Source organism: Rhea americana, unplaced genomic scaffold (assembly GCF_003343005.1).
Source record: "Rhea americana isolate MKP2758 unplaced genomic scaffold, rheAme1 scaffold_85, whole genome shotgun sequence".
Lineage (NCBI taxonomy): Eukaryota > Metazoa > Chordata > Aves > Rheiformes > Rheidae > Rhea > Rhea americana.
The window spans coordinates 459146-482662 of NW_028187034.1; the positions used below are offsets into that span (position 1 = coordinate 459146).

At 41.9% G+C, this 23517-nt stretch overlaps 1 protein-coding gene across 1 annotated transcript; it reads left to right on the forward strand.

Annotated features, from left to right (window-relative positions):
- The first annotated feature begins 2211 nt into the window (after positions 1-2211).
- On the forward strand, positions 2212-23517 carry RANGAP1 (Ran GTPase activating protein 1). Its single transcript, XM_085323619.1, has 15 exons — positions 2212-2347; positions 3707-3834; positions 4681-4740; positions 5432-5611; positions 6940-7074; positions 8353-8511; positions 8711-8824; positions 10560-10659; positions 11390-11474; positions 12180-12348; positions 12829-12942; positions 13279-13381; positions 15281-15369; positions 17268-17389; positions 21918-23517. Exons 1-15 carry the CDS (start codon positions 2236-2238, stop codon positions 21985-21987), a joined length of 1740 nt encoding a protein of 579 aa, XP_085179745.1. The 5' UTR covers positions 2212-2235; the 3' UTR covers positions 21988-23517.

Below are 23517 nucleotides of genomic sequence, written 5' to 3' on the forward strand. Positions count from 1 at the left end.
CGGCGAGGAGACGCTCCTGTGCGTGGCCTGTGGGTGCGGGTCACGCGTGCCCGGCCTCAGCCGTCCCGGCGGGAGTGGGGGGAGGGGGCGATGCGGCGGCTCCCCGGGCGGCCGGGCGCGTTGTGTGGCGCTGCGGGAGTCCCGGGGGCCGTCGCGGAGAGCAGGTGGGAGGCGTGGCSGCGGCGGCGGCGTGGCCGCTGCCTGGCACCTTCCGTGGGGGAAGAGAGGAGCCGTTCCCCGTCGCGAGGGGAAAGCCGCGCTGGGAGCCTGTCAGGGACTTTCCGGAGCGTAACCTTGGGCTGTCACCGAGTTTCCCTGGGAGCGGCATGCGGGGCAGGCTCCCCCTTACACTTGATAGGCGACATCTTGTCCATTAGCGTGGATAAATCATTATAAATAAAGTGTTCAGCTAAAATAACTTTTTTTTGACCATCAGGAAACATACAGCGTTATGTAGTGGTTAAATAGTGAGGAAGCCTCTCTTCAGGCATTTCTAGAGCTTGTTTTTATTTGCCAAGAATACTATTTTTTCTGTGTTGTGTGCTTTTTTGATCTTGCAGAAGAGCTGGCAGTGAAGAGACCTTTGGTAGGTTAACAGTTGGGTGTGGTTGATGTGTCTGTAATAAAACATGCTTCAGGATGTGATGGAGAAATAGTATGTTGAAATTAGGAAGTAGTCCATGTATAAGGTGAAAAAATAAAAAAGGAATTTAAGGAGAAGAGAAGTGGAGGGAGGGAGTATGCTTGTATGTTATAAAAGAACATTACAGCAGAATGTGGAACTCCCTTTTAAACAGTTCAGTGATGAGATGCTCAAAAATAAAGTTGAATAGTTATTCAACTGGGTGAATAAACTGACCTCTCTGGGTCCTATCTAACTTTTGATTCTGTGTGGTAAAGCCTTTCTGGGTTGGAGAACAATCCTCTCTGTTTCTTCCTTTTCTTTGCTGTTGGATTGGAAGAGGTTAGGGATGACTATCAGCATGGTGTCTGAATGGCCTGATAGGAGTGGAGTAATTTATTTGAGCATCTTTCTGCTGGCAACACCTATCTGAGAGGATGACCATCCTAAAACGGTGGTGTTGATGAACTCGAGATGCTCCCTGCCCCCCTCTGGCATCCAAAAGCCATACAAAAGTTGAGAAACCTGAAGAGAAAGCACTAACTGGGCAGAGCTGGAGGCAGGTCCTTTTCCAGCCAGGCAGCGGGAGGAAAGGGTGTATATGTACAACTTTCATTTAGAGGGTGTCTGAAATCATCCCTATTGGAGGGGCTTAAAGAGTGGTAAGCTTTTGTGTCAGACAAGAATGGAAGGGGCCCAGCCTTCTGCTATTGTAGGGATTAGCTTTCATCCCTGTTAACATCTGAAATTTCTTCTAGAAGTCTGTTTCTTCTAAGTACTAGCCACTTGTAGCCCCTTATTTCAGTGAAGATGGAAAGAAACCATGAAACCACCAAAGAAGCATGCTTCATTTATCCTACTTAATGAAGTAGGATAATGAGGTCAGTCACTTGAGTGAYTGCTAATCATCAGATAATGATTTATGGATGCTATGAGCCATGGCTAGCATCAAATTTGTGCCTAGAAGTGAAATGCTCACTAATYCATCAGTGTCATAGCATTCTATTCAACATGTTTGAGTACAGTTCTGTGGGACACCCAAAAAGAAAGTAAGCCTACAAATCTGAGTGAGACTTTTGTAGCTAATACACATGATGTTTTTCAGCAGCTCAGTGATTCTAGAACTGTGCTGACATGAGCACTAATAGGGATATAACTGAAAGGGGAAAACAGTTGTGTTCATTCTAGTTTTGTTTGGGGAAAAGAGGAAACATGCAGCATGTATAATTAAAGGATGAGGTTTGGATAGAAAAGAATACTATATTTTCGTTGTGAAAGTGTATACAAAACAGTGTCTTAATGTGGTTTTGTTAGGTGCTTTTAGCTATTAGTTGTTTATGAAGTGCTACAACTCCATCAAAACATAAGTTTCTTCAGGAYTGGAAGAATCAACAGCATCTTACTTTGAAATGTTAATCTGGCCAAACTGCCATGAGTGAGCTACAGGAGAAAACCACTAATGACGCTGAAAATTCAAATAGATATCTCAAGAACAAAAAACACATTAGTATTTAAATACAATTATTAATATAGATTACGTAGTGCAGTTTTTTTCTAATGTTTTCTAATGTTCTTTTAATTAACAGCTTGTAAAGTTTGGGAAAGCAGAAAAGATGGCATCAGAAGATATCACTAAGCTTGCAGAGTCGCTTGCCAAAACCAAAGTGGGTGGAGGACAGTTGAGCTTTAAAGGCCAGAGCCTTAAACTCAATACAGCAGAAGATGGTAAGAGAAAATATCCTTGTGTTGGGGAAATTTCTCCCTGTAATTCTGAAGTCTTACAGTAAATCTCTAGCTCATCTCACATGGCCGAGTTGTCATATTAGCTGTGATGCAAGGGTTATTTAGTTACAGCTACTTCTGATAGAAATGTTTCCTTCCCTTCTCCCAGGCTGCTTSAACCTGGTACTCTGGTAGTGCTACTTGCTGGTAGACTCGGGGTTTGGCTCTCTGGTATATAGTTCTTGTTTTCCTGACATTTCTGTAGAGTGCTTTTGACAGCCACTGTGTTAGATGTCAGTACTCATTTTAAAAACACWAAGCAACATCATAGTGCTTGGAGCTACTGCATACTTTGAAGACTTACGTAGAGGAACGGTTGATATATTAGTCTGCTGCTATAGTGCCTCTCTCTCCCCCAGCACCCCAAACTGATTGTTTTAGACTTCTGTTTTTTTCTGGAGCCTGTCTCTTGCAGTTGTGTGTGTTTCCCAAGGAACAAYGTCTGTCTTGCAGTGGCTGTTATTGTTGTAAATCACTGCTATAGCTATAAATATATATGTAGTGTGTGTGTGCATATATATATATATATGTGTGTGTGTGTATGTATATAAAATATGAAAATACACACACACACATGCGTGTGCACACAGGTCAACACTCCTACCACATCAGGAAACAATGTGTTCTTGAGGGGCTATTATTTGTCTGTCTTGCAGTGGCTGTTAGTGTTGTAAGTCACTGGAATATAGCTATAAATATATATATAGTGTGTGTGTGTGTGTGTATATATATATATGTATGTATGTATATAAAATATAAAAATACACACACACATGCGTGTGCACACAGGTCAACATTCCTACCACATCAAGAAACAATGTGTTCTTGAGGAGCTATTATTTGGTAGAGTGTGTATTTTTTCTTAAACATAAGATTATCCTTGAGTTAAATTGCTTCCCTCTGAACAGGTATCTACTTTTGTCAGTCATTGGGAACTTTTTATTGTTGATGGGACACCTATCACCATCATTTTTTTAGCCTGGTCCTTGCATCTTTGATGTGTGTACTCCAACTMCTAGACTATATGCTGAATAGCAAATGAAGTAAGACTTAATTTTGTAAATATGAACATGGCTATCTGATAACAGAACTAGAAATRAATTATGAAAAGGGAGAACAGAGAACACATTCACTCTAGTGACATGACAGTTCAGCTCTGCTCTCCATTACTGCTTCAGGATTCTTTCAGATAATGTTGCTCAGCAGTTTTGACTGAGGCTGGGTTGAGCAAGTGCATCAGAGTGTTACYGCGGTACCTAAGATGTTAATGAAAAGGCCAACAAGACTGTCTCTTCTTTGCAGCTGAAGAAGTGATCAAACAAATTGAGGAATTTGATGGCCTGGAAGCATTACGCCTAGAAGGCAACACAGTGGGCGTGGAGGCAGCAAAGGTCATTTCCAAAGCCTTGAAAAAGAAGTCAGAGCTGAAGGTGAGATCCTCAAGAGGGTGGTGAAAGGGGAGAAGTACTGTAGAAATACTGAAGGCCTATCTACACTCTTCCCACAGCAGCTTGCTTTGAGTTAGCCTTAAAAACTCATTTTATTCTTCCAGTAGGAAGAACAACCAYGTGAAAATGTGGCAGAACTTTGGGACTTTGGAATAGCATGAACATGTTGTGTGTTCTGAACTGATCCTGTTCCAATCTTAAAGCTGAGAAACTGTCCAAGGAAGAGCTTCTCAGGACAGGCAACATTTGTAAACAAAGAACTGAGTAACAAAAGACCAAGAGAACTATGTTCTAATGGAAAAGCTAGGTTGGATCTTCTGGCTGCTTAGTGGAGGAAATGCACAAGGAGATTCTTTTGTGCTCTCACTATGCTTCCTACTACTCTTCTAGCCTAATGTTAGAGGAGCATTGTGCTGCTGTGCTTTGCAGGGAAAGAGTATGAAATGTTGACTTGCATTAATAGCCCAAGTGTGGCTTTTTGAGCAAGTCCAGATTGTTGGACTCTGTACCTTAAGAAAATCCACATTTCTAGTATATCCTTCAGTTTCCTGCTACTATTTCCTATGGGAACTTTCTTAGCGAAAGAGAATTCTTGTGTAGTCTTTATTTACAATATTAATTTCAATGGCTTTATTTCCTTGCAAGTGAAGCAATTATAATGTTAGTTCTCGTAGCTCTTCGGTATAATCAAATGACACGCCCAAGGGAATGCAGACAGTACTAAGTTGTCCCCAGTGGTGCAATGCAGCTTATGTGTAAACCTCTGAACAACTGTGTTCTAAATATTTTAATGGCCTCTCTTCTATCTGTGTATGTTTCTTCTTTTAGAGGTGTCATTGGAGTGATATGTTCACAGGGAGGCTGAGGTCTGAGATCCCTCCTGCTTTGGTAAGTAAAAAGCTAGATTGGACACTTTGACAGGTGAGAATAGAAGTTATATTAGTCGTGCTTTCTGTGGGAGTATGTATCTCTGTGCTAACAAAGCCTTAGAAAACCTCTATGCTGCTAACACTAAGTGTCTCAGTATAGGTTGGTGGCTTTGTGTCCCTTCTGTACAAGATGGAGAAGAGTTGATAAAAGCCCAAACAGAGGTCCACAGTAGTGACCTGAAGAAGCTGAAAAAAAAAAAAAAACCTACTTCATGCTCTCATAGGTAGTGTGGGAACTAAGCTTTCTAAATAAAAGCATCTGGCCTTTGCTTCCAAGAGTGTTATAGAAACGTACCACCACTAAGTTCTGTGGAGCGAGAACATGATAAACTCAACAGAAGAAAGATATGTTCCTTGAAGCAGTGTAGGGGAGAAAGTCACTTTGGAGGAGAAAAAAAAAGGGGGGCAAAAAAAAGCACATTTGACCAAAAGGTTGGGAAAACTTCTTGATAACTGTCTTGGAGTTATTCTTAGTAACTTGCTCAACTCCTTCTCTGACTTTAGCTATAAAGCTTTATTCCCCCATGCAGCTTTGCAGAATGCCTTCAAAGCACAAATTCCATTGCAGCATCACTAGCCACTGCAGTCACGCTGTCACTGAAAGTCAATTCATTCTCTCCCTACCCCTCCTGCCATCTGTTTCCTCACAGATCTCTTTGGGAGATGCACTCATCACTGCTGGAGCACAGCTGGTGGAGCTGGACCTCAGTGACAATGCCTTTGGGCCAGATGGTGTGCGTGGCTTTGAGGCACTGCTGAAGAGCCCAGCGTGTTACACTTTGCAAGAACTCAAGCTCAACAACTGCGGCATGGGCATTGGAGGTGGCAAGGTGAGGGCTGTCTCTGCGTTGGGAATGAGGTTAGAGCCAAGACTTGGCTTCAGACTTTCCTACACAGAATCACTTGTGGTTGGAAGGCAGCTCTGTAGACTGTCTAGTCCAACCTTCCTGCTCAAAGCAGAGTTGACTAGACCAGGTTGCTCAGGGTTATATCCAGGCAGAATATCTCAAAGGATGGAGACTTCACCASCTCTCTGGGCAACCCATTCCAGTTTTTAAACACCTTTGCTGTAATTTTTTCTTTGTTTTGTTTTTGTTTAAATAGAATTTCAATGTATTGAAGTGTATTAAGTTCAATATATTATTTCATTAATTTCAATGTGCCTGTTCCTTCTTGTCCTTTCACTGGGCACCACTGAAAAGAGTCTAGCTCTGTCATCTTTAGTCCCCCTCCCTGTCCCCTATCATTTGTTTGTACACGTTGATAATATCCCCCTGAGCCATTCTGAACAATCCCAGCTCTTTCAGCCTCTCYCTGTATGCAAAATGTTCCGATTCCTTTGTGGCCCCTTGCTGGATTTATTCCAGTATGCCCATATCTGGGGAGCTCAGAAGGGGATCCAGCACTCAAGATGTGGCCTCGCTGGTCCTGAATAGAGTGGAAGGATCACTTCCCTTGACCTGCTGCTGACATTCTTCCTACTGCTATCCAGAAGCTTTCTCTGCAGTAGGGTCACRCTGCTGGCCCGTGGTCAGCTTGTTGGCCATGGGGACTCCTAGGTCTTTCTCTGTTGAGCTGTTTTCYAGCTGCTCAGACTCCAGCCTATGCTGCTGAACAGGGTTATTCCTCTCCAGGTACAGGACTTTGCATTTCCCTTTGAACTTTGAAGAAACAGGCCAACAAGAATCTTACAGCCTGAGATTCCTTCTCCTGGCACTACTGCAATGATTAAATCCCTGAAAAATAATATTCTTGTCAATTTTTTTCCATGCTAGAGAAAGGTCTAGTTTGGACCTTAGATTCCCTTCTCAAGAGAGCTAACAGCATTGAGTTTTGAGAGAATGAGGCTGACATTGAAGAATGCCTGTTAGATAAAATGATAAACCGAGCTGACTGTCATTGTCAGTAAGAYCCATCTTTGCCTTTTTGAGTCAAATGTTGTTAATGGGGGCACTGCAATTTTAGTGCTGCCACTTTGTGCCTAAGACTGTTGTGTGCGAGTGTTGTAGCAACACATGGTTCTGCATGCTTTTATATAGAAGCAGGTGTATGTCAGCAGTGACCCATAGTATTTCTTGAGAACTGGATATATAAAACATGTTTGGATTCCTTCAGAATGAGGTGCTGAGGTAGTATAAACTGCTTGTGTTATCTTTAGATATTGGCAGCTGCCCTGAAAGAGTGTCACAGGAAATCAAGTGCCCAGGGCAAGCCTCTTGCTTTGAAAATCTTTGTGGCTGGCAGAAACCGTCTGGAGAATGATGGTGCCACTGCCCTGGCTGAAGCCTTTGGGGTGAGTACCAAACCAGAACTTCATGATAGCAAATTGGAGCAAGGTGTACTTCAGTGCAGATGCTGAAGGAATGCACATATAGCTCTCCAACTTGGAGACAGTGCTGACCRTCAGTTCACTAATGTTATGATGCTGTTTGCTGTTGAAGGTTGGAGAGTTCAGTGTGCAGTTGGGCTCCCTTTTATGAAGACTCCCGTTGGAGTCGTCTACAAGTGTGATTAGAATTGATGACTGAATGTTTCTGTGACCCATTTTCAAACACATAACTAGTTGCTATGTGAAGCAGTTAGGAGGTGCCTGTTTCTTCCTCAAGTGCTTAATTTAGTATTGGTCATATTTCTCCTCCTGTCTGTGCTAATGGAGGTAATTTGGCACTGGAGTAGGTGTATCAGGTGACCTCCAGAGTCTACCTGCTTGTTCAATCATCTGGCAAAAGACACCTGTTGTTTCTTCCAGGAACATTCTGTGAGAGCTGTTAGGTGGTTCTTAACTTTTGCCAGCTCTCACTGATGAAATCGCATCCTTATTTGGAGGAGCAGAATTCAGTGTGGTTGGGGCCACCTACCTTTTTCRTTTCACTCTTGCTGTGGAAGATAATTTCTGAATTATATTTAATGTATATTGTGGAATGTATTAGTGAAGATACTGCAAGATTACAGATTGTTCTTTTTGTAAAGAGCTGTCTGGATGTGATCTTCACAAATCAGTAACGATGGCAAAAATAAGACTTCTTAAATACTTGAAAGGCACATAAAAAGTTACTAAGGAATTCAGACTTCATGGCATTATCAATATGAGATTCTTTACTGTGTTGTGTGACATACTATCAAGCCCCCACAGAATTTTCATCTTGATTTGTGTCCTCCTCCTGTCTCCCCCCCCACACCTGGTCTGCTTCTGCAGTCAAGGCAAAATGTAGATCTTGAGTAGAAGAATATCATATCAAATGACACTGCTCAATTTGTCTCAGGGTTGTTGAAACACAGATAAAGRACCGTTGTTTTAAAGGAATCTATAGCAGACACAGTAGAGCAGACATTAGTGGATACTTTCCATGACTATTAGAATTAGAGGCTTTTTGTCAATCTGTCATTTGCCACAAACCTGCAATTTCACTTAGATTTGTGACATGATTACTGAAGAATAGTTCTGTGCAGAAGAGCTCAACGACTTAAGTTGCAAGAAAACAATTGTGAACAAATCCTGAAGAGTGGGGCACTGTATTCTGGAGTTGAAGTATGTTTCCTAATAGCTTTTTTCGTCTGTGTTCTTTGATAGATCATTGGGACTCTAGAAGAGGTCCATATGCCGCAGAATGGAATCAATCATCCTGGCATCACAGCGCTTGCCCAGGCCTTTGCTATCAACCCACTGCTTAAGATTATAAACTTGAATGACAACACSTTCACAGAGAAAGGAGCTGTGGCCATGGCAGAGGTGAATAGTTATATGTGACTGCTTTYGGTTTTCATCCTCCCTTTGAGCCTCCTCAGATGTAGTTAGTATCAGCATCTCTGGATTTGTGGAGCCATATGCCACGCTGAGGCAGAGGAATAGAGGAAAGATGACCTTCCAGGAGTGATCTGACATTGATTTATTTGCCTGTCTATACTCTCAAATTTGTACCGTCTTGCAGACTCTGAAGGCTCTTCGGCAGATTGAAGTGATCAACTTTGGAGACTGCCTGGTGCGTTCAAAGGGTGCTGTTGCTATTGCTGAAGCTGTCAAAGAAGGGCTTCATAAATTAAAGGTATTACCTTCTGCTGTTCAGCTCTGAATCTCTTGAATGCTTTTTTCCGTTCTCTGATTTTTCTGTACATTCATCTACCACTATTGATCATTTTAAAATGGAGTTCACCTGCTTTGTCCACACAACTCAAAGCAATAAGCTATGTTGTAGATCACTGGAATCTCCGCATCTGGATAAGAGTACTCCAAGTTGAATTGTACCAGTGATCTGTTTAGGTTCTACTTGGGGTTTTTAAAGCTACTGGTTCTACTCAACAAGTGCTATTCAAGAGTCTGATAATGGAAGTATCTGCCTTTAGAGCCTTTTGGAGGGTTATGAGAGGGGATCTGAGGTGTTCATGAACAGCTTATAATCTGTTCAGTACTTCAGAGCTCATACAGTTAATGCTTTTTGTTAGAGCTTGTATCAAAGGTCCGAATATTTCTAACTTCTTGGCAATACCACAGCCTCCTGAACCAGTATTTGCCTGGGATTGGCATYTGACAACATTCAAGATGGGACTAAGTCCAATCAGGAGTATGTATAAATTATGATCTGTAGAAATACCAGACATGGATCATAACTGCATTAGTATTCATCCTGAACATGCATGATTCCTGCTCTTGTAAGCTTACAGTCAAACAAAAATTTGTATGAGTTAACATTACTTGTGTATGAATCTGGTACAGAATCTGCTTTGTGATGAGATGTGAGCAGTGCAGGATCCTTTGCTCAGACTTCTCCTGATTCCGCTGGAACTGAATCTTCAGAAAAACTTCCTCTTAAATAGGATTCTAACAGGAGTATTAAGATRAACACCCAGAAATTAAATCCTTTTTTCCAGAGCAAAGGTAGTTAAGGGAGCATTAAGCAATAATAGCTGATTCATTCTGTTCAAGGACTATTTCCCTTCTGTTGTTAATATTAAATCCCTTCTCAGGTGTGGATTGATTGAGTACAATGCAGGGTTGCAGGGGGGATGGTGGCTGGCAGTTGAATAACTTAACTCTTACTAGTTTGTCCGTATTTTTTCTCTGCTGGCCATGTTTGTCAGAAATAGTTCTGCTCATAGCTCATCTTTTGGAGGCCTTAACTTGCACAGTAGRTGTTGAAAGGCAAATGTGCTGCCCTATACTCCTTCAGTAAGACTTACCAGTATGTGAATTCTCAAGTAGTCACAGGGCTAGCAGCAGGGCCGTGTTGGTGTAGAGGGTGCTAGGAAACAAAAATCCTTGGTTTTGGAGAGGAAGAAACCAAAAGGGCTGTCACTAGTGAACCTGGCAGACTGGGCATGCTACTGAATCCCAAGGYGGCCTATCTCATGTTGCAGTGGCATGACAGGAACCTTGACAGGAACTTCCTGCCTGTAAGCACTTCCAGAATTTTTCCCTTGGTTCTGTAAAATGTACGATGTCTTGTGCCTCTTGGATATGTGAAGATTTCTAGTCAGCYGATAAAGCCTGGAGTATCTACTACTTGTAGATGAACAGTCGGTGTTCTCTGTGGCAGTTGTTCTAAAGGGGTTACTTCAGTAATACTGTTCCTTGTGATGGTATGTTTCAAATTACCCCTTTCAGGTATATGAGTAGAAGTAAGTATCTATCAAACTCCCCTTCCACTCCCAATTAAAAATACTTTTTTGCTAAGAGCCTCTTCAGATGAGAATCTTTACAGAAAGCTTGCAAGCACATGAAGCTGATGGGGTGGTGGGTATTATAGCAATTCTGCAGATGAATGCTCTTCTGCTTCTTCTTAGGAACTGAATTTGTCCTTCTGTGAGATCAAACGAGATGCTGCTTTGACTGTTGCTGAAGCTATTGAAGACAGGTCAGAGTTGGAGAAGTTAGATCTCAATGGTATGTAAGTTTGTTAAATCAAAGCACATCTAGCCTGACCCTAACTAGAAACCTTTAGTTTATGTTGACAATATCATGTATTTTAGCCTTGCAATTGTCAGCCTGTAAAAAATGGTGTCTGAGAATAGCTGAACTCAGATGAGCCTGAGGCGGGAAACAACTTAGTTCTCGAAAGTTTTAAGCCACAAACTTGGTCAATGGTTAAAGGTAAGCTGTTTCAGTACCATTTCATAAGGTGGAAAGTTTGGACTGATATCCATATCTGTTTTCAAGAAAAACTTCTAATGGTTCAGTGTGATTTCAGATATTTCATACTTGTAAATAAAAGCTTCCTCCCACATCTCTACAGTAGATTGGAAATCTTTGACCAGTGTTGACTTTTGCTATTCTCACCTTAGGTCACTTTTTCAATGGTACTGTGCCACATGTACTTGTTTCAGAATCATAGAGAACAAGAGCTGTTAACAGAACTAGCAGGAGGTCTCTCAAAGGCACTCTGGCCAATTACAGTTTTTGTCTCTAGTCCTTGTGCAGTGTTGCTAAAAATTGTCTAACAGCTGCTTGATTCTGAAGACTGAAGTCTTCATTGCTGCCTCTAAAATGTTGTGTAGAAATGGCTGGCAACTGTTTCATTCCCAGAAGTAAAAGATAGACAAGAATCTATAGTAGGGACCCTAAGAGTGATCTAGTGTATATCTTTTAAATCTGTTTGCTTTCCACAATAACCTAGGTAACTGTCTTGGAGAAGAAGGATGTGAGCAACTCCAGGAGATCCTTGAAGGCTTCAATATGGCAGCTGTCCTGGGATCTTTGAGGTAGATCTTTAAGAGGCAATGGGTAGAAATTGAACCACAGGAAGTTCCGCCTGAATGTGAGGGGGAATTTCTTCACTGTGAGAGTGACAGAGCRCTGGCACAGGTTGCCCGGAGAGGTTGTGGAGTCTCCTTCTCTGGAGATATTCAAGGCCCACCTGGATGTAGCCCTGTCTAACATGCTCTAGGTGACCCTGCTGAGTAGGGAGGTTGGACTAGCTGATCTCTGGARGTCCCTTCCAACCTTACTGATTCTATGATTCTGATTCTATGATTCTGATTCTTGGAGCAAGGCACCGGAGTTTACGTCAGAAGTTTTCCCACAATTATCAATGCTTTCATTCACCTATCTGATCTAAAATAAAAACTAATGTTGCAGATGAATGTTGGTCCGCCTGTGCGGTATGGAAGATTCCAGGAAAGATTCCAATGAAAAATGTTTTGTACCTCACTTTAATCTCTAGCCTTGTCTTAGTGTTGTAGACTGCGTTTCTGGCTGTTTGCTTGCCAGTGTCTCAACTGGGTGACTGAAGTCTGAGTGACTTCATAGCCTATTGTAGGCCAATGAGATGTACTTCTTCCAGTAGCACTTGGCAKGGAGGAGCTGCTTTTCTGTGCTCTGGAAAAAAAATGTTTCTGAATTCCAGTGTACTAGAGTTGTGAGCAAATAATGAAGGCCTATTTTACATAAAAATTCTCAAACCATAGTGATGATGAAGGGGAAGAGGAAGAAGAGGAAGAAGATGAAGAGGAGGAAGATGAGGAGGAAGAAGAAGAAGAGGAAGAGGAGGAGGAGGAGGAGGAACAGCAGCAGTTGAAGGAGAGAGGACAGGGAGAAAAGGAGTCAGTGACTCCTAAGAAGATACTCGATTCACAGGTAAGCTTACTTTGGGATGCAGTCCTGTTTCCTCCTTTTTTCTCCTCCATACAAGAAAATAAGATCTGGAGTGAGTCTGAACTTGAATTCTGGCAGGAGTTCATGTTCCTTTGTGGGATGGCTTTTTSGTAGTAGGCAGGGAGATAAAATGCAGGAAATAACAAAGTGGATGATTTGGAAATATTTTTAATTTGTGCCTGTGCACACATGCATGGAGAGAAAGGCTGAGTGGCAATTGTAACAAATACAGTTAGAAAATGTCTCCTCAACTCTGGAAAATGGTGGGAACCTTGTACGTGCAATGGCATGCAGTTGTGCTATCATGCCATGGTTATGCCAATTCTGGACTCCTTGCAACCACAAATGGTTTYCAAATTGGACAAATCCTGATTGCACCCACAAAAGTCAGTCCTTTGTGCCTTTGGTATACCAGTTTTTGTTTACTTCCAAGAGTAAGTAACTTGATGGTTTTTRTTTCAGGATTCAACTCCAGTGCCATCTCCTCCTGTGGATGTTGCCACATTCCTTGCTTTCCCATCACCGGAGAAGCTACTACGGCTAGGACCTAAGTGTTCTGTGCTGATAGCYCAGCAGGTAGGTGAGCCAGTGGTTTTCAGCGCTTGATTCTCTGTCATGGTTACTTAATCCCCAGAGGTGCAATTGCTTTCTGTCTGAAAACCTGGATTTCCTTTCTTCCCATTGGTCCTACGGAACCTAGGAAGCAAGTGATTCAGTTTATGCTTATAGTGGCACCAAAGGCTCTCCACAGAGTAGCTKGGCATTGTAGTAGTTCTTATGCTTTGAGCTATGGCCAAGACAGTGTTGAGATCAGTCTGCTGGAGGCTGTAATTGTCACTGCCGTAACAGAAGCTTGTCTTCTGTCTGTCTAGCAATGAGCTTAACAGCTTGTGATTTTTCTTTGTCTTTCAGACAGATGCATCTGATGTAGAAAAAGTAGTTACAACTCTTCTAAGGATATCTTCAGTTTTCAAAGATGAAACTCCAGTGAAAACAGCAGTGCATGAAACAACAGGTGACTGGACCTCTCTTTTAGTTTCATGGTGTGACATGCTCCAGTGTTGGGGTACCCAGTGCAATGCAGAGGAACACCCCTATGGGCTGGGTCAGGCCCCAGATGAACCAGGTCATTTAACTGTCTTRTTATTGGCAGGGTTCAGGAAACCCAAGATAACAAAATATGAGGCAGTGAGAAGCTATTGTGTGGAGTAAAAATAGGAACTCATTCTGAAATTAGCAGATCTTGTACTTCCAAAGTTTGAAGCTCAGTATCCCRTGTAGTTGCTGTCTTACTGGAACTGTGCTGGACCCTGCTTGCATCTCTGATGCTATGCTGTCAGTATCTGGGAGCACTGTGTTCCAAGGTCAGTAACTTTCTCAAGGCTGCTTATTTTAAAATAAATAAATAGAAATTTTGCTGAAAGTAGCCTCTCCAGTTTAGTATTAAGAAACTGTAGAGAGAGACCTTATTTAGTGTCCCTTCTTGTCAGTGTGATGCCTGTTTAGTTTCTTCAGGGAGCAAAGATTGCATTATAACATGATACAAGGCACAGAAGCCAATGTACAGGTAAGGGACTGTTCCTCACTATATTGTAGTGTAGTGATTTGAGCTAGGTCTGACTTCTTAGATTAACATTATTCCTTTACTTTCTCATCTGGAAGCAGGAATTTCCAAGCATCTACTTAGCATCTGGCCATTCTTTAAGGAGAAGGRCTTTGTGTCTCATTTCTTCCAAATTCTACAACACTACTGTTCTCTCCTGCACAAGCTACCTAGCAGAGCAGTGCAAAAGAACTGGATCAATTATATTAAGACCCTTTGGTGTGATTTATTGCAAAAAAATGTGCAGTTTCCTAGTTAACAATTTATCAGTTTCATCATGTCTTTGTATTCTGAGCTATGTTAGCTGTTGTGTGTGAACCAGTAGTAAAGTACACAGTTCACTGTACTTGCTTATGGAGCCAACTTAGCCAAAAATAGTCAGATGGCATTTCATGAACTACTGCTGGACTTGACTAGTGCTCATTGAGTTGTCTTCAACTTCAATAAAAGATTCARTGCAGAATGGTCTATTGACTTAAGTGTACTTGTGTAATGTATTTATCTTGATAGCTATTTCTTACCAYGCAGGCTTCATAGCAAAGAGTACCTGGCGATCAGTTACTTTTCTCTGAGGAAGATATCAGTTGGTATAGAAGTCTCCAGTYAATGTCTGACAGTGGTTATACAGTCATGAAAGCGAGTTCTGCCCATTCCAAGAAAMCAGAATGGTCAAGAGTCAGAATGGATGCATTGCCTTTCTTGTGGACACAAGAGATTGGAGCACAGATTTGCCATGGTTTGCAGCAGTTAGTTGTGAGATAGCCCTGAAAGCAAGTGAAAAAGCTTTCTCGTTATATTGTAATTTGTTTTGGTTTCAAATGAAAGGTAAATTCTTGCTGGCCTTAAAATTGCAGGGCTCCAACTCTTGCTGGACTGCTGGGATATTAGCTCATTCAGTGTGTGCATGCATGCTGTGTATATGCATGTTCAAATGCATTAAAGCATTTTGTGGTGCATATGAGTGAAGTGAGTTACATCTGAAGTTAGGCAATGGGTGAGGCTCTTCCTGTAGGCCTTTGTATAAAATTTAGTCCTTATGTTTAAGACCTCATCTGTCTGTGTTAGAAGTTACAGCCAGCGTCTGCAGAGACATGTAGAATGTAAAAGCAGTTTTGAGAGGTAATATCCCGTAGCAGCTGCTACTCTGAGATCCTGTGTGGATCAGTTTTGATCTTAAACTGTAGCAAGACCTCTTTCTATAGTTAGCTCCACAGTGTCACCTCAGGGACCTGAAATTACAAATCAGACTGCGCTTGCTGAGAAACAGCAAGCAGAAAAATATTGTGCTTAACATTATTTACTTCTTTTTAGATGCCTTAATGAAAAAAGCCTTCACTTCTGCCACATTTAATTCTGATGCATTCATCACAAGCCTCTTGATCCACATGGGACTGCTTAAGGTGAGGAAGCAGGAAAGAGTTAAATTATGCTCTGGTTAGGTTGAAGACCAGACTGGCTGTGTTGTGAGTGACTATGTTGCCATGGAGGCAACTGGGTGCCTAATACCCAGGGACAATGGAGGTCTGCAAATGCAGCAGAAATTGCAGATTGRAAGATCATACTAGGATGAAGTAGGTGTCAGCTCTTTGCCTCTGTTCTGTTTAACGTATTCTGCATTATCAAAGTTATCCCCTGAAGGTAGGGARGGTCATGCCAGGAAACTGAGCTGCTGCTGAACTATGAGCTCTTATAGATGCCTATAAAAAGCTGTATTTGGGAGTCTMTATATATAGTATTTGTTATTAAATTGATCCTCTAGGACATCTTTTAGCAAGGGTCAGAAACAAATATCTAACCCCTTGCATTTGATCAGAAGTATTCAACCTCATCCTTTGAAGTATTTTTGCAATACACTAATGTCAGATGTGTGACATGGAAGACAACTTCTCATTGAAAAAGGGTGGGAGGGTCAGAAAACTTGCTAATTGCATTAGAATACCTGTTGCTTTATTTTCATTGAGATGACTGAAAAGAGGGAGAAGCGCTTTCTGCAAAATAAAGGAGCACTTTTCTGTATTTATGGTGCAAGGGTCAATATTTCTCACCACTTCAAGACCTAGAAACTRAGAAAGGAAGCTTGTACCAAGCCAGTTCCACAGAATTTAGTCTACATTATAGCAGCCTGCTTTTAATTGAGTGTCTGTATTACCTTATGGTAATACCCAACTTGGAAGACAGATGGCTGTGATGTGCTGGATGTGTCTAAATTTTCTAAAAATCCATTTATTCTGTTCCTGTGTAGTTGGATGTAGGGCCAAATCCTAAGCATCCTGCTTCTCAGACAGGTCCACAGAACCCCAGATAGCTTTCTGTTCTGCAAGATGCTTATTTTAGGGACTGACATTTACCTCTTATCCCATAYGGAAAAAGCTAAATATGTGCAATGAAGTCTAAAGCACAGATATGTGCTYCACAGGAACTCTTTCAAACTGTAAAATGGTATTGATGATAATGCCTTTGAGGATCAACCAACAGGCTGTTTTTGTTGTGTGGAARCAGTTCTGTTGATGGATTAGGCGTGTATAGCGGGAGCAGCCTCCATGTTTATCTATCCAGCATATCTGGAGGCACAAAAGCAACAGATATTCTTAGCAACATCAAATACAAGGTYACGCTCTAGGAACAGGTCTAGATTGTATCTACAGGATGAAGGGCTTTAGTTGGGATTGTAGTGGAGAAATAACTAAAAACAGTTTGAGTTAGGGCACATGGGTTAGTGTCATCTTCGCAAGAAGAATTCATCATGTAAGCTGGGGAACAGCAATAGAAATGACTTAACTTTTCCTCATGCATCAATTGCATGGCCAGTACTGGTAATGCATTGCATTCTGGAGGAAGCATGCTGAAGAACTGGAGATGGTGTGAAAAATATCTAGAATAATAAAAGGTAAAATGTGTAACTAAAACACTCAATTTTTGATAAAAYGAAGTAGAGTTGGTTTCCCTAGGAGAACACTTGAACAGGGGGCCTCTGAGAAGATGTAGCTATTTCACTGTTTGATGCAGATACCTTACTTTCCTTTCCTTTCCCCGTTGCTTCTGACTAAGCCCTGAAAGATATGTACTATAACATTCCTGATGCTGCTGGTTTTGAGATGTTGGAGCTAGGAGGCCACAGGGTTGGTTACTTTTCTCCCAAGGAAAAGTGCACTTACTACAACAGAGAGCTTTCTCTCCTACTGTGAATGGGAATGCTTCTTTCAACAGAGAAGTTATTGCCTCTGAACTGTAGTGAATTAGACAGGATAGTGATCATGACTTGTCTTGATGTCTKTCTTCTATCTTTTCCTCTTCTCAGAGCGAAGAGAAGATCAAAGCTGTCCCAAGCCTTTATGGTATTCTCATGACCTTGAACCATATGGTCCAACAGGATTACTTCCCTAAATCCTTGGCCCCAGTTCTTTCAGCTTTTGTGACAAAGTGAGTATTGTACTTGCTATGCAGTCTTCTCCATGGGAGCTAGTGAAATGGTTGGAGGGTTAATAGCTACATGCAGCCTCTTCTGTTAAAGCACAATAAATACATGTTCTGAAAGGTTTGCAATGTTTAGAGTAAAAAGTCATGAATCCTGAAGAAGAAATGATGGGAAAAAAACAGCTCGAAACTGCCTCTGAAGCACGGACTGCTGATACCAGTTACAGAAGAGTATTTTGAACTTAAGGAAACCTGCTGGGTTTCTAGCTACTGCTTGAGTGACCAGTGAGTACACTGGATTTAACCAAGCCCTGCAAATGGCCCTGATGTTTATGAAGGTCAGCAGAGCTTTATCTGACTTGTTAAATTCAGTAACACTGATCAGTAGCAGATCAGAACGGTGCAAAGACTGCGTTTGTTCATAAATGCAGCCATTACAGTCATAGCAGCAAGGTTAGTAGTTTTTGAGAACTAAATCAGGAGCATAGATGTTGAAGGTGCTTCTACTGTCTGTTTCTATTTAATATCATTACTCCTAATACAGGTGTAGAATCATCCCTCTCTTGCCCCCTCAACCTTGACTCCTTCAATGTCTTAAAGGATTGTAAATGTAATAGCTGTGGCAAAGACAAAGCCATACCTCTTCTGGATTAAATCAGTGAGACCTTCAGGCAACTTAATGTTGATGTAGTTTGCAAAAAACACTCAAAATAGTTCTTCCTTTCTTGAGATGAGCATAAATAGTTCTCTTCATGTGGAGAAACAGAGTCTAAAACTCCTTTTCCCCAGGGCAGCAGAGATCTGAAACCTATTTGGAACTTGGGAGCTGTTTGCCACAGCTCAGTGTGGGATATGTGCCRTGCAGGCTGAGAGCACCTCTTTAAGCACCTTCAGAACCAGACTTGAACCTTCCTGATTTCTGTGCTGTAGGGAACATGTGAAAGCTTGGGAGCTTGTGCTAATGAAAGGCAGAGATAATGAGTRCTCGTGAGGGATATGAAGCATGGGCAGGAGGGAGGTAGTCAAATACTAGTAGTCACTCTTTTCTTAACTGACTTGCTTCTAATCCCAGTAGAGCTGTGAAGGGGGAGAGGCATTTTTGCAAATGTTGGTGTGGTTGAAGTTGTCAAAGCTGTTGTATAGTTGTGGCACATACGAAGCCATGCTTCACACTACAGTGTGAAGTCAACACTACATACAGCCATGCTRGTGTCAGCTTTGGAAAATAAAACTGTATAACTACCTTTTACTCATGTGCAAGCACTAACCTAAAGGCCCTAACAGTGGAACAGTTTCAGTCTGGATGGTCCATGTACTTGTGTGTCKTCTTGGCTTGATCAGACTAAGAAATAAGCAGTATACAAGCCAGTGAGCCTGTGCTTTAACAGCTAAATAAATACAATTCCCACTTTATCCTCATAGGTTTAAGCAAGAAGTATGGGGAGGTGCCATGTGAAACTATTCAAACAGATCTTTGGATTTCTGTTTTTCACTGCAGCCTGTGTCGGTGATCTTGTTTGTCAATCAAACAGATGCCTGCAGTGTCAGATTCCAGTACTAGCCCTAAAATAAGAGTGAAGGAAATGACTTGCTTCTCCCATCTGGCACTAAATGCACAGAAAGCTTGATCACTTAGTATCACTTAGTGTCCATCCAGTGCCAGCCCTCCAAACAGAGTATTTAAATCATCTGAACTTGGGGATAGAGAACAGGGGGGCTTTGGTTCAGTGCATCTGACCCTTCTAATTGCTTGTATTACATTCTGGTGTCTAGAGCAGCCTCATAATTCAGCTTGATGCATCCTTCTAAACAAACTTGCTTGCAACAAATACTGCTTCCCTTGCTGTGTGTGTTCCTGCAGGCCTCTCCCAGGCTGTAGGTCTGCAAAATACCGGTAAATGTTCTTCATCTGTAAATGATGCTCTATGTAGACAAAATGATAAGAGTAAAATTTTAGTCCTGTTCAAGACAACAGCAAAAATTCTATTGACTCCATAGCCAGCATTTTGTTATAAGTGCAGGAAGAGGGGAAAGCCTGTTTCTGAAAGTGTAAGTGAGGTCTTTCAGAGATCATGTAAAAACTGCAAGAGTCAAACTCACAGTAGGAAGCAGTTTTGTCTGCCTTGCTTCACCATGTAGGGTGCTAATGCTAAGTTTGCTAGCTCATTTATGCTATGAATTCTCAGAGCTGTTGCAGGGTAGACAGTGTGATGCTATTATAAGAACTTATGTCCTATACAGCATGGTGAAGTCAATACTACATATAAGCAATGTACCTCTTGTTTCATGGGAAAAAGTGYGTGTAATTATTAAAGCCCTTTACCTAAGGGAACAAGAGGAACAAGTGTTAAATTCTTTACAAATACCTGGAGAACTGAGAACAAGAGCAGTTCAGTTAACTACAAAATTCAATTAAATTGGCTTCCATAAAGTTCTGGACTAATCTGCACCCCAGCTTGTTTTTGTTCAGAGCTGACTCCATACAAAATCACATCCTAACCCTAAACGAAACCTAACTCATACACCTAGTAACCAGCCAAGTTCTTCTGGGTCAGTTTTTGCAACATGTCTGCTTCTGCTCTGTCAAGCCTGTGAGCCCTTCATTTACAGCTAAATAGTGGGCACTTCTGTGGCAGCATTTTTCTAGCTTTTACCTTAGGATCACAGTTAGCACCTTTGGACTTCCAGAGCTGTAAAGTTCTAGCTGTTTAGGGCAGAGCTTTGCTGTCTCCTGCTGTAAGGGACTTATGCTTCTGGAGTAGTCATTCTCCTCATTGCTTCTGTGGCAGTTTGATGGTGTGAGTAGTGTTTTTCTTTAATAATTATTATTAATAAAAATGGGGCTGTGGACTGTAACCAACATCCATCTTATTCTGCTGAAATTTATGCCGATTTTCTTTTGGACACAAGAGGGTGCTATGAGTCCACAAGCTCTTTTTCCATAATTCTTTAGGAGAAAACACTGCATGTATCTGGATGCCTGCCTGCCCTCTTGTGATTGGACTGCACTCATTTTTGCTGTTGGATTGCATTGCATCACTTTTGCCAGCCTGTACCGCAGAGTGGCAGGCAGTCTAACTCCACAGCAAGTAGGGAAGCTTCTTGGTGTTTGAGCTGGAATGGAGGCTGAGGGAGCTTGGCTGTGATTTAATATCAACAGTTCAGATTTGCTATTTACGAAAATGTGCCCARGCAAACTTAATGTGGAGCTGCCTTGATGAAATCAGCCTATTCAATACAAACAGGGCTGGGTCTTCCAAAAACGACTGAAGTGCCTCACCCAGACACTTTAAAAAATAAACTGCAAGTTGTAATTGTTCTGTGTGTTCTTCAGTGGGGGTCGCTGAATGGCTCTTTTGGAAATAAGTGGTTAACTCTTCTCCAAACTGATTAACCACAGTATACAATAAGCCTCTGTTAAGCTATTGGCTATAGCCTATAAATCCAGAAATTTCTCTCACCTAGAGATTCCCATCTTTATTACAGGTCCCTCTTCTTTTACCAGTCAAATAGCCTTTAGCAAACAATAACAATGATGTCTATGTTCTCATTTGGGACAGAGAGAGGTAAAATTGGATTAAAATTTCTTTGAGAAAATTCCCCTAATGAATGGATACAAAATGCTGCACATTACTGAAATGCTTATTAAATGTTTAGCCTGTGGAAACAGGGGAAAATACATTTCTAGGAAGGGATAAGAATGCTAGAGACATCTAGTTGCCTGTTAACCTTTATGTGACTGAGTAGTTCAGTCATTCTGTTTCAAGAGCAGGGTACTCTGTGTAAGTTGGATCTTGCTGTTGCAGTCTCTGTGCTAGGCACTTTCAGCTGATGGTCTACAGGTTCTGTGGGTTATTTCTAAGGCACCCTGAAAGGTAGCTGAGCAAAGCCAGTCAGCTATTGCTTGATTTAAGGGGATATGAAGCTATATTGCTTCTCTTCAAAGACTTGAAAAAGCCCTATAAATTAAAGAAAGCCAAAGCCACTGTTCTGGTCACAGATAGCAGATGGTTTGGCAAGGAAAGTGGGAAAGATTTGAGTGTACTTATCCTTTTTGTTTTCGGGCCCTAAACAGAAATGTATATGGGAACTTCCATCCCTCAGAGGAGAGATGGAGGTGGGGTTCCACTTCTGCACACTTCCTGCTATCCAGACTGAAACACCAGATTGGAGAGGTGAACAATCTGATTCTGCCAACTGATGGATTTTTTTTTTTTTTTGGTTTCTTTTTTTCTTTGGGGGGGGGAAGCTGCAGAAATAAATTTTCTGATTGCTGGCTGTAGCCTTCTTGGCTCCTACTCTAACAGAGATGTTATTCCCTCTAGAATTCCCTCCCTTTAGAGCCCCATGTGTGAGCTCTAAATGAAAGTACTGATTTGTACAGAGATCAGGGAGTGGTTTAAGAAGCAAAAAAATATAAGCTTTTGGGAATGCAGTCTTAGTGTGTTTGAAGTGTATTTGGTCATTCAAGTTGGTTGTAAAGCAGTTCTTATGTGTAGTATTTAAAAACTAAATATTCTTCCTCTTCCCACAGACCAAACCGTGCTCTTGACTCCTGTTCTTTTGCCCGCCACATGCTCTTACAAACCCTCCATCAGCTGTAACAGATGTGCTTCTGTGCCCTTCCCTCCTCACTGGATGGTCGTCAGCAGGGAACTTGGAGCTGCGTGGTAGGAGAGGATCCTAGAGCCTGTGCAGACATACTTTCTTTTTCCTTCTCTCTCTTTTTTTTTTTTTCCCTCCCTTGTAGGAGGTCTATCCATCTCTTTCATTTTGCTTTCATAAACTTGGATGAATCCTGCTGATATTTTTTTGGGAGGGTTTTTTTGTTTTTGTTTTTTGTTTTTTTTTTTATCCTCTCTGTGAAATGATTCCCTTGTCTGCAAGGCAGATGCTTGTGCTAGAATAAGTCTGTGCTGTTCTGCATGAATCAAAAAGAAGAATCCTTCTCCACTTCTGTAGCATTGGCAAGGGTGTGCCAAGACTAACATTGGGTCCCGGAACGGTGTCCTCAGGATCAACCAAGTTATCCATTTTATTTTATTTTACTGGACTATGGCTCCTGTCTGATGTTCTTCAGCGCTGTGCAGGAGGGAGGCTACAATGCTGCTGCTGCTCCTGCTTCTTCAGGCCAGGGGAGTGCTTGATCCCCTTCTGCTGCTGAGTCAGAAGGACAAGGTGTACTCCCTTTCATTTCTTGTTTTCAAGTCCATCTGTTGAAGGAACATTGTGGCTATTTCTATTCTAGTGTACCACTCCCCTGTTGCTGTGGTTGGATATCATTGTAGTGTGGCTGACGCTGGCCACTGCTTAAGGGAGCAAGCATATTTTTATTGTAATGAGTTTTTTTTTTCTTTGCTAGTGCCTGTATTGTTTCCCTCTTCCCTCCCTTTCCCTCTCCCTTGCCCCTCTCTTCCTAATTACAGTAGGCTTGGTTTGGAAGTGAATACAATCCATGAAATCCCTGTGGACTGTGTTCCCTTTCTCCTCCCTTCTGTTCCCCCTCTGATAAAACAGTGTGACTGTGTGGGCTGTTCACATATTTGAAAGCCAAGCACATGTAAGAGCACAAAGATTTAGGGCTGTGCTGATTGTCCTCAGGTAGAGCTGCGCCTTTTCTTGCACTGAAGGAGTAGCTGATGCCTCTAAATCTCTGCATATGGAGTACTGCTTGTGTGCCTGCACATGTATTGATGGCACCTACCTGCACGACTTACGAACGTACGAGATGATTCGAAGGCTAGTCCTGTTCCCACTTGCTTCATGTACATTTTCAAGCCTCTAGAGAATCAATACATTTGATTCTCTACAGGTAACAAAAATTTGTCTTCCAACTAATATTGATCTTCCCCTCTATTTATGGTTAGAGGAGGCTGCTCAGCTTCTCTTACCAGGCTTTACAACTGATGTGCAGCATAAACAGGGCTAGCACCAGAAGTCAGTGGCCTCTATGAGAGGGAAGCAGCTGTTCCTTCATTGTGAGAGGCAGCATGTGCCACAGCTGGCACGGGTACACATGCTGACCCTAAATGGTGGAAATACTGGCATTTACTCCCAGGTTTGCAGGCAGCATTGACAGAAGAAAGGATTTGGGTCACTATGTTAAATAAACTGTGTGGCATGTGCAAGACCTA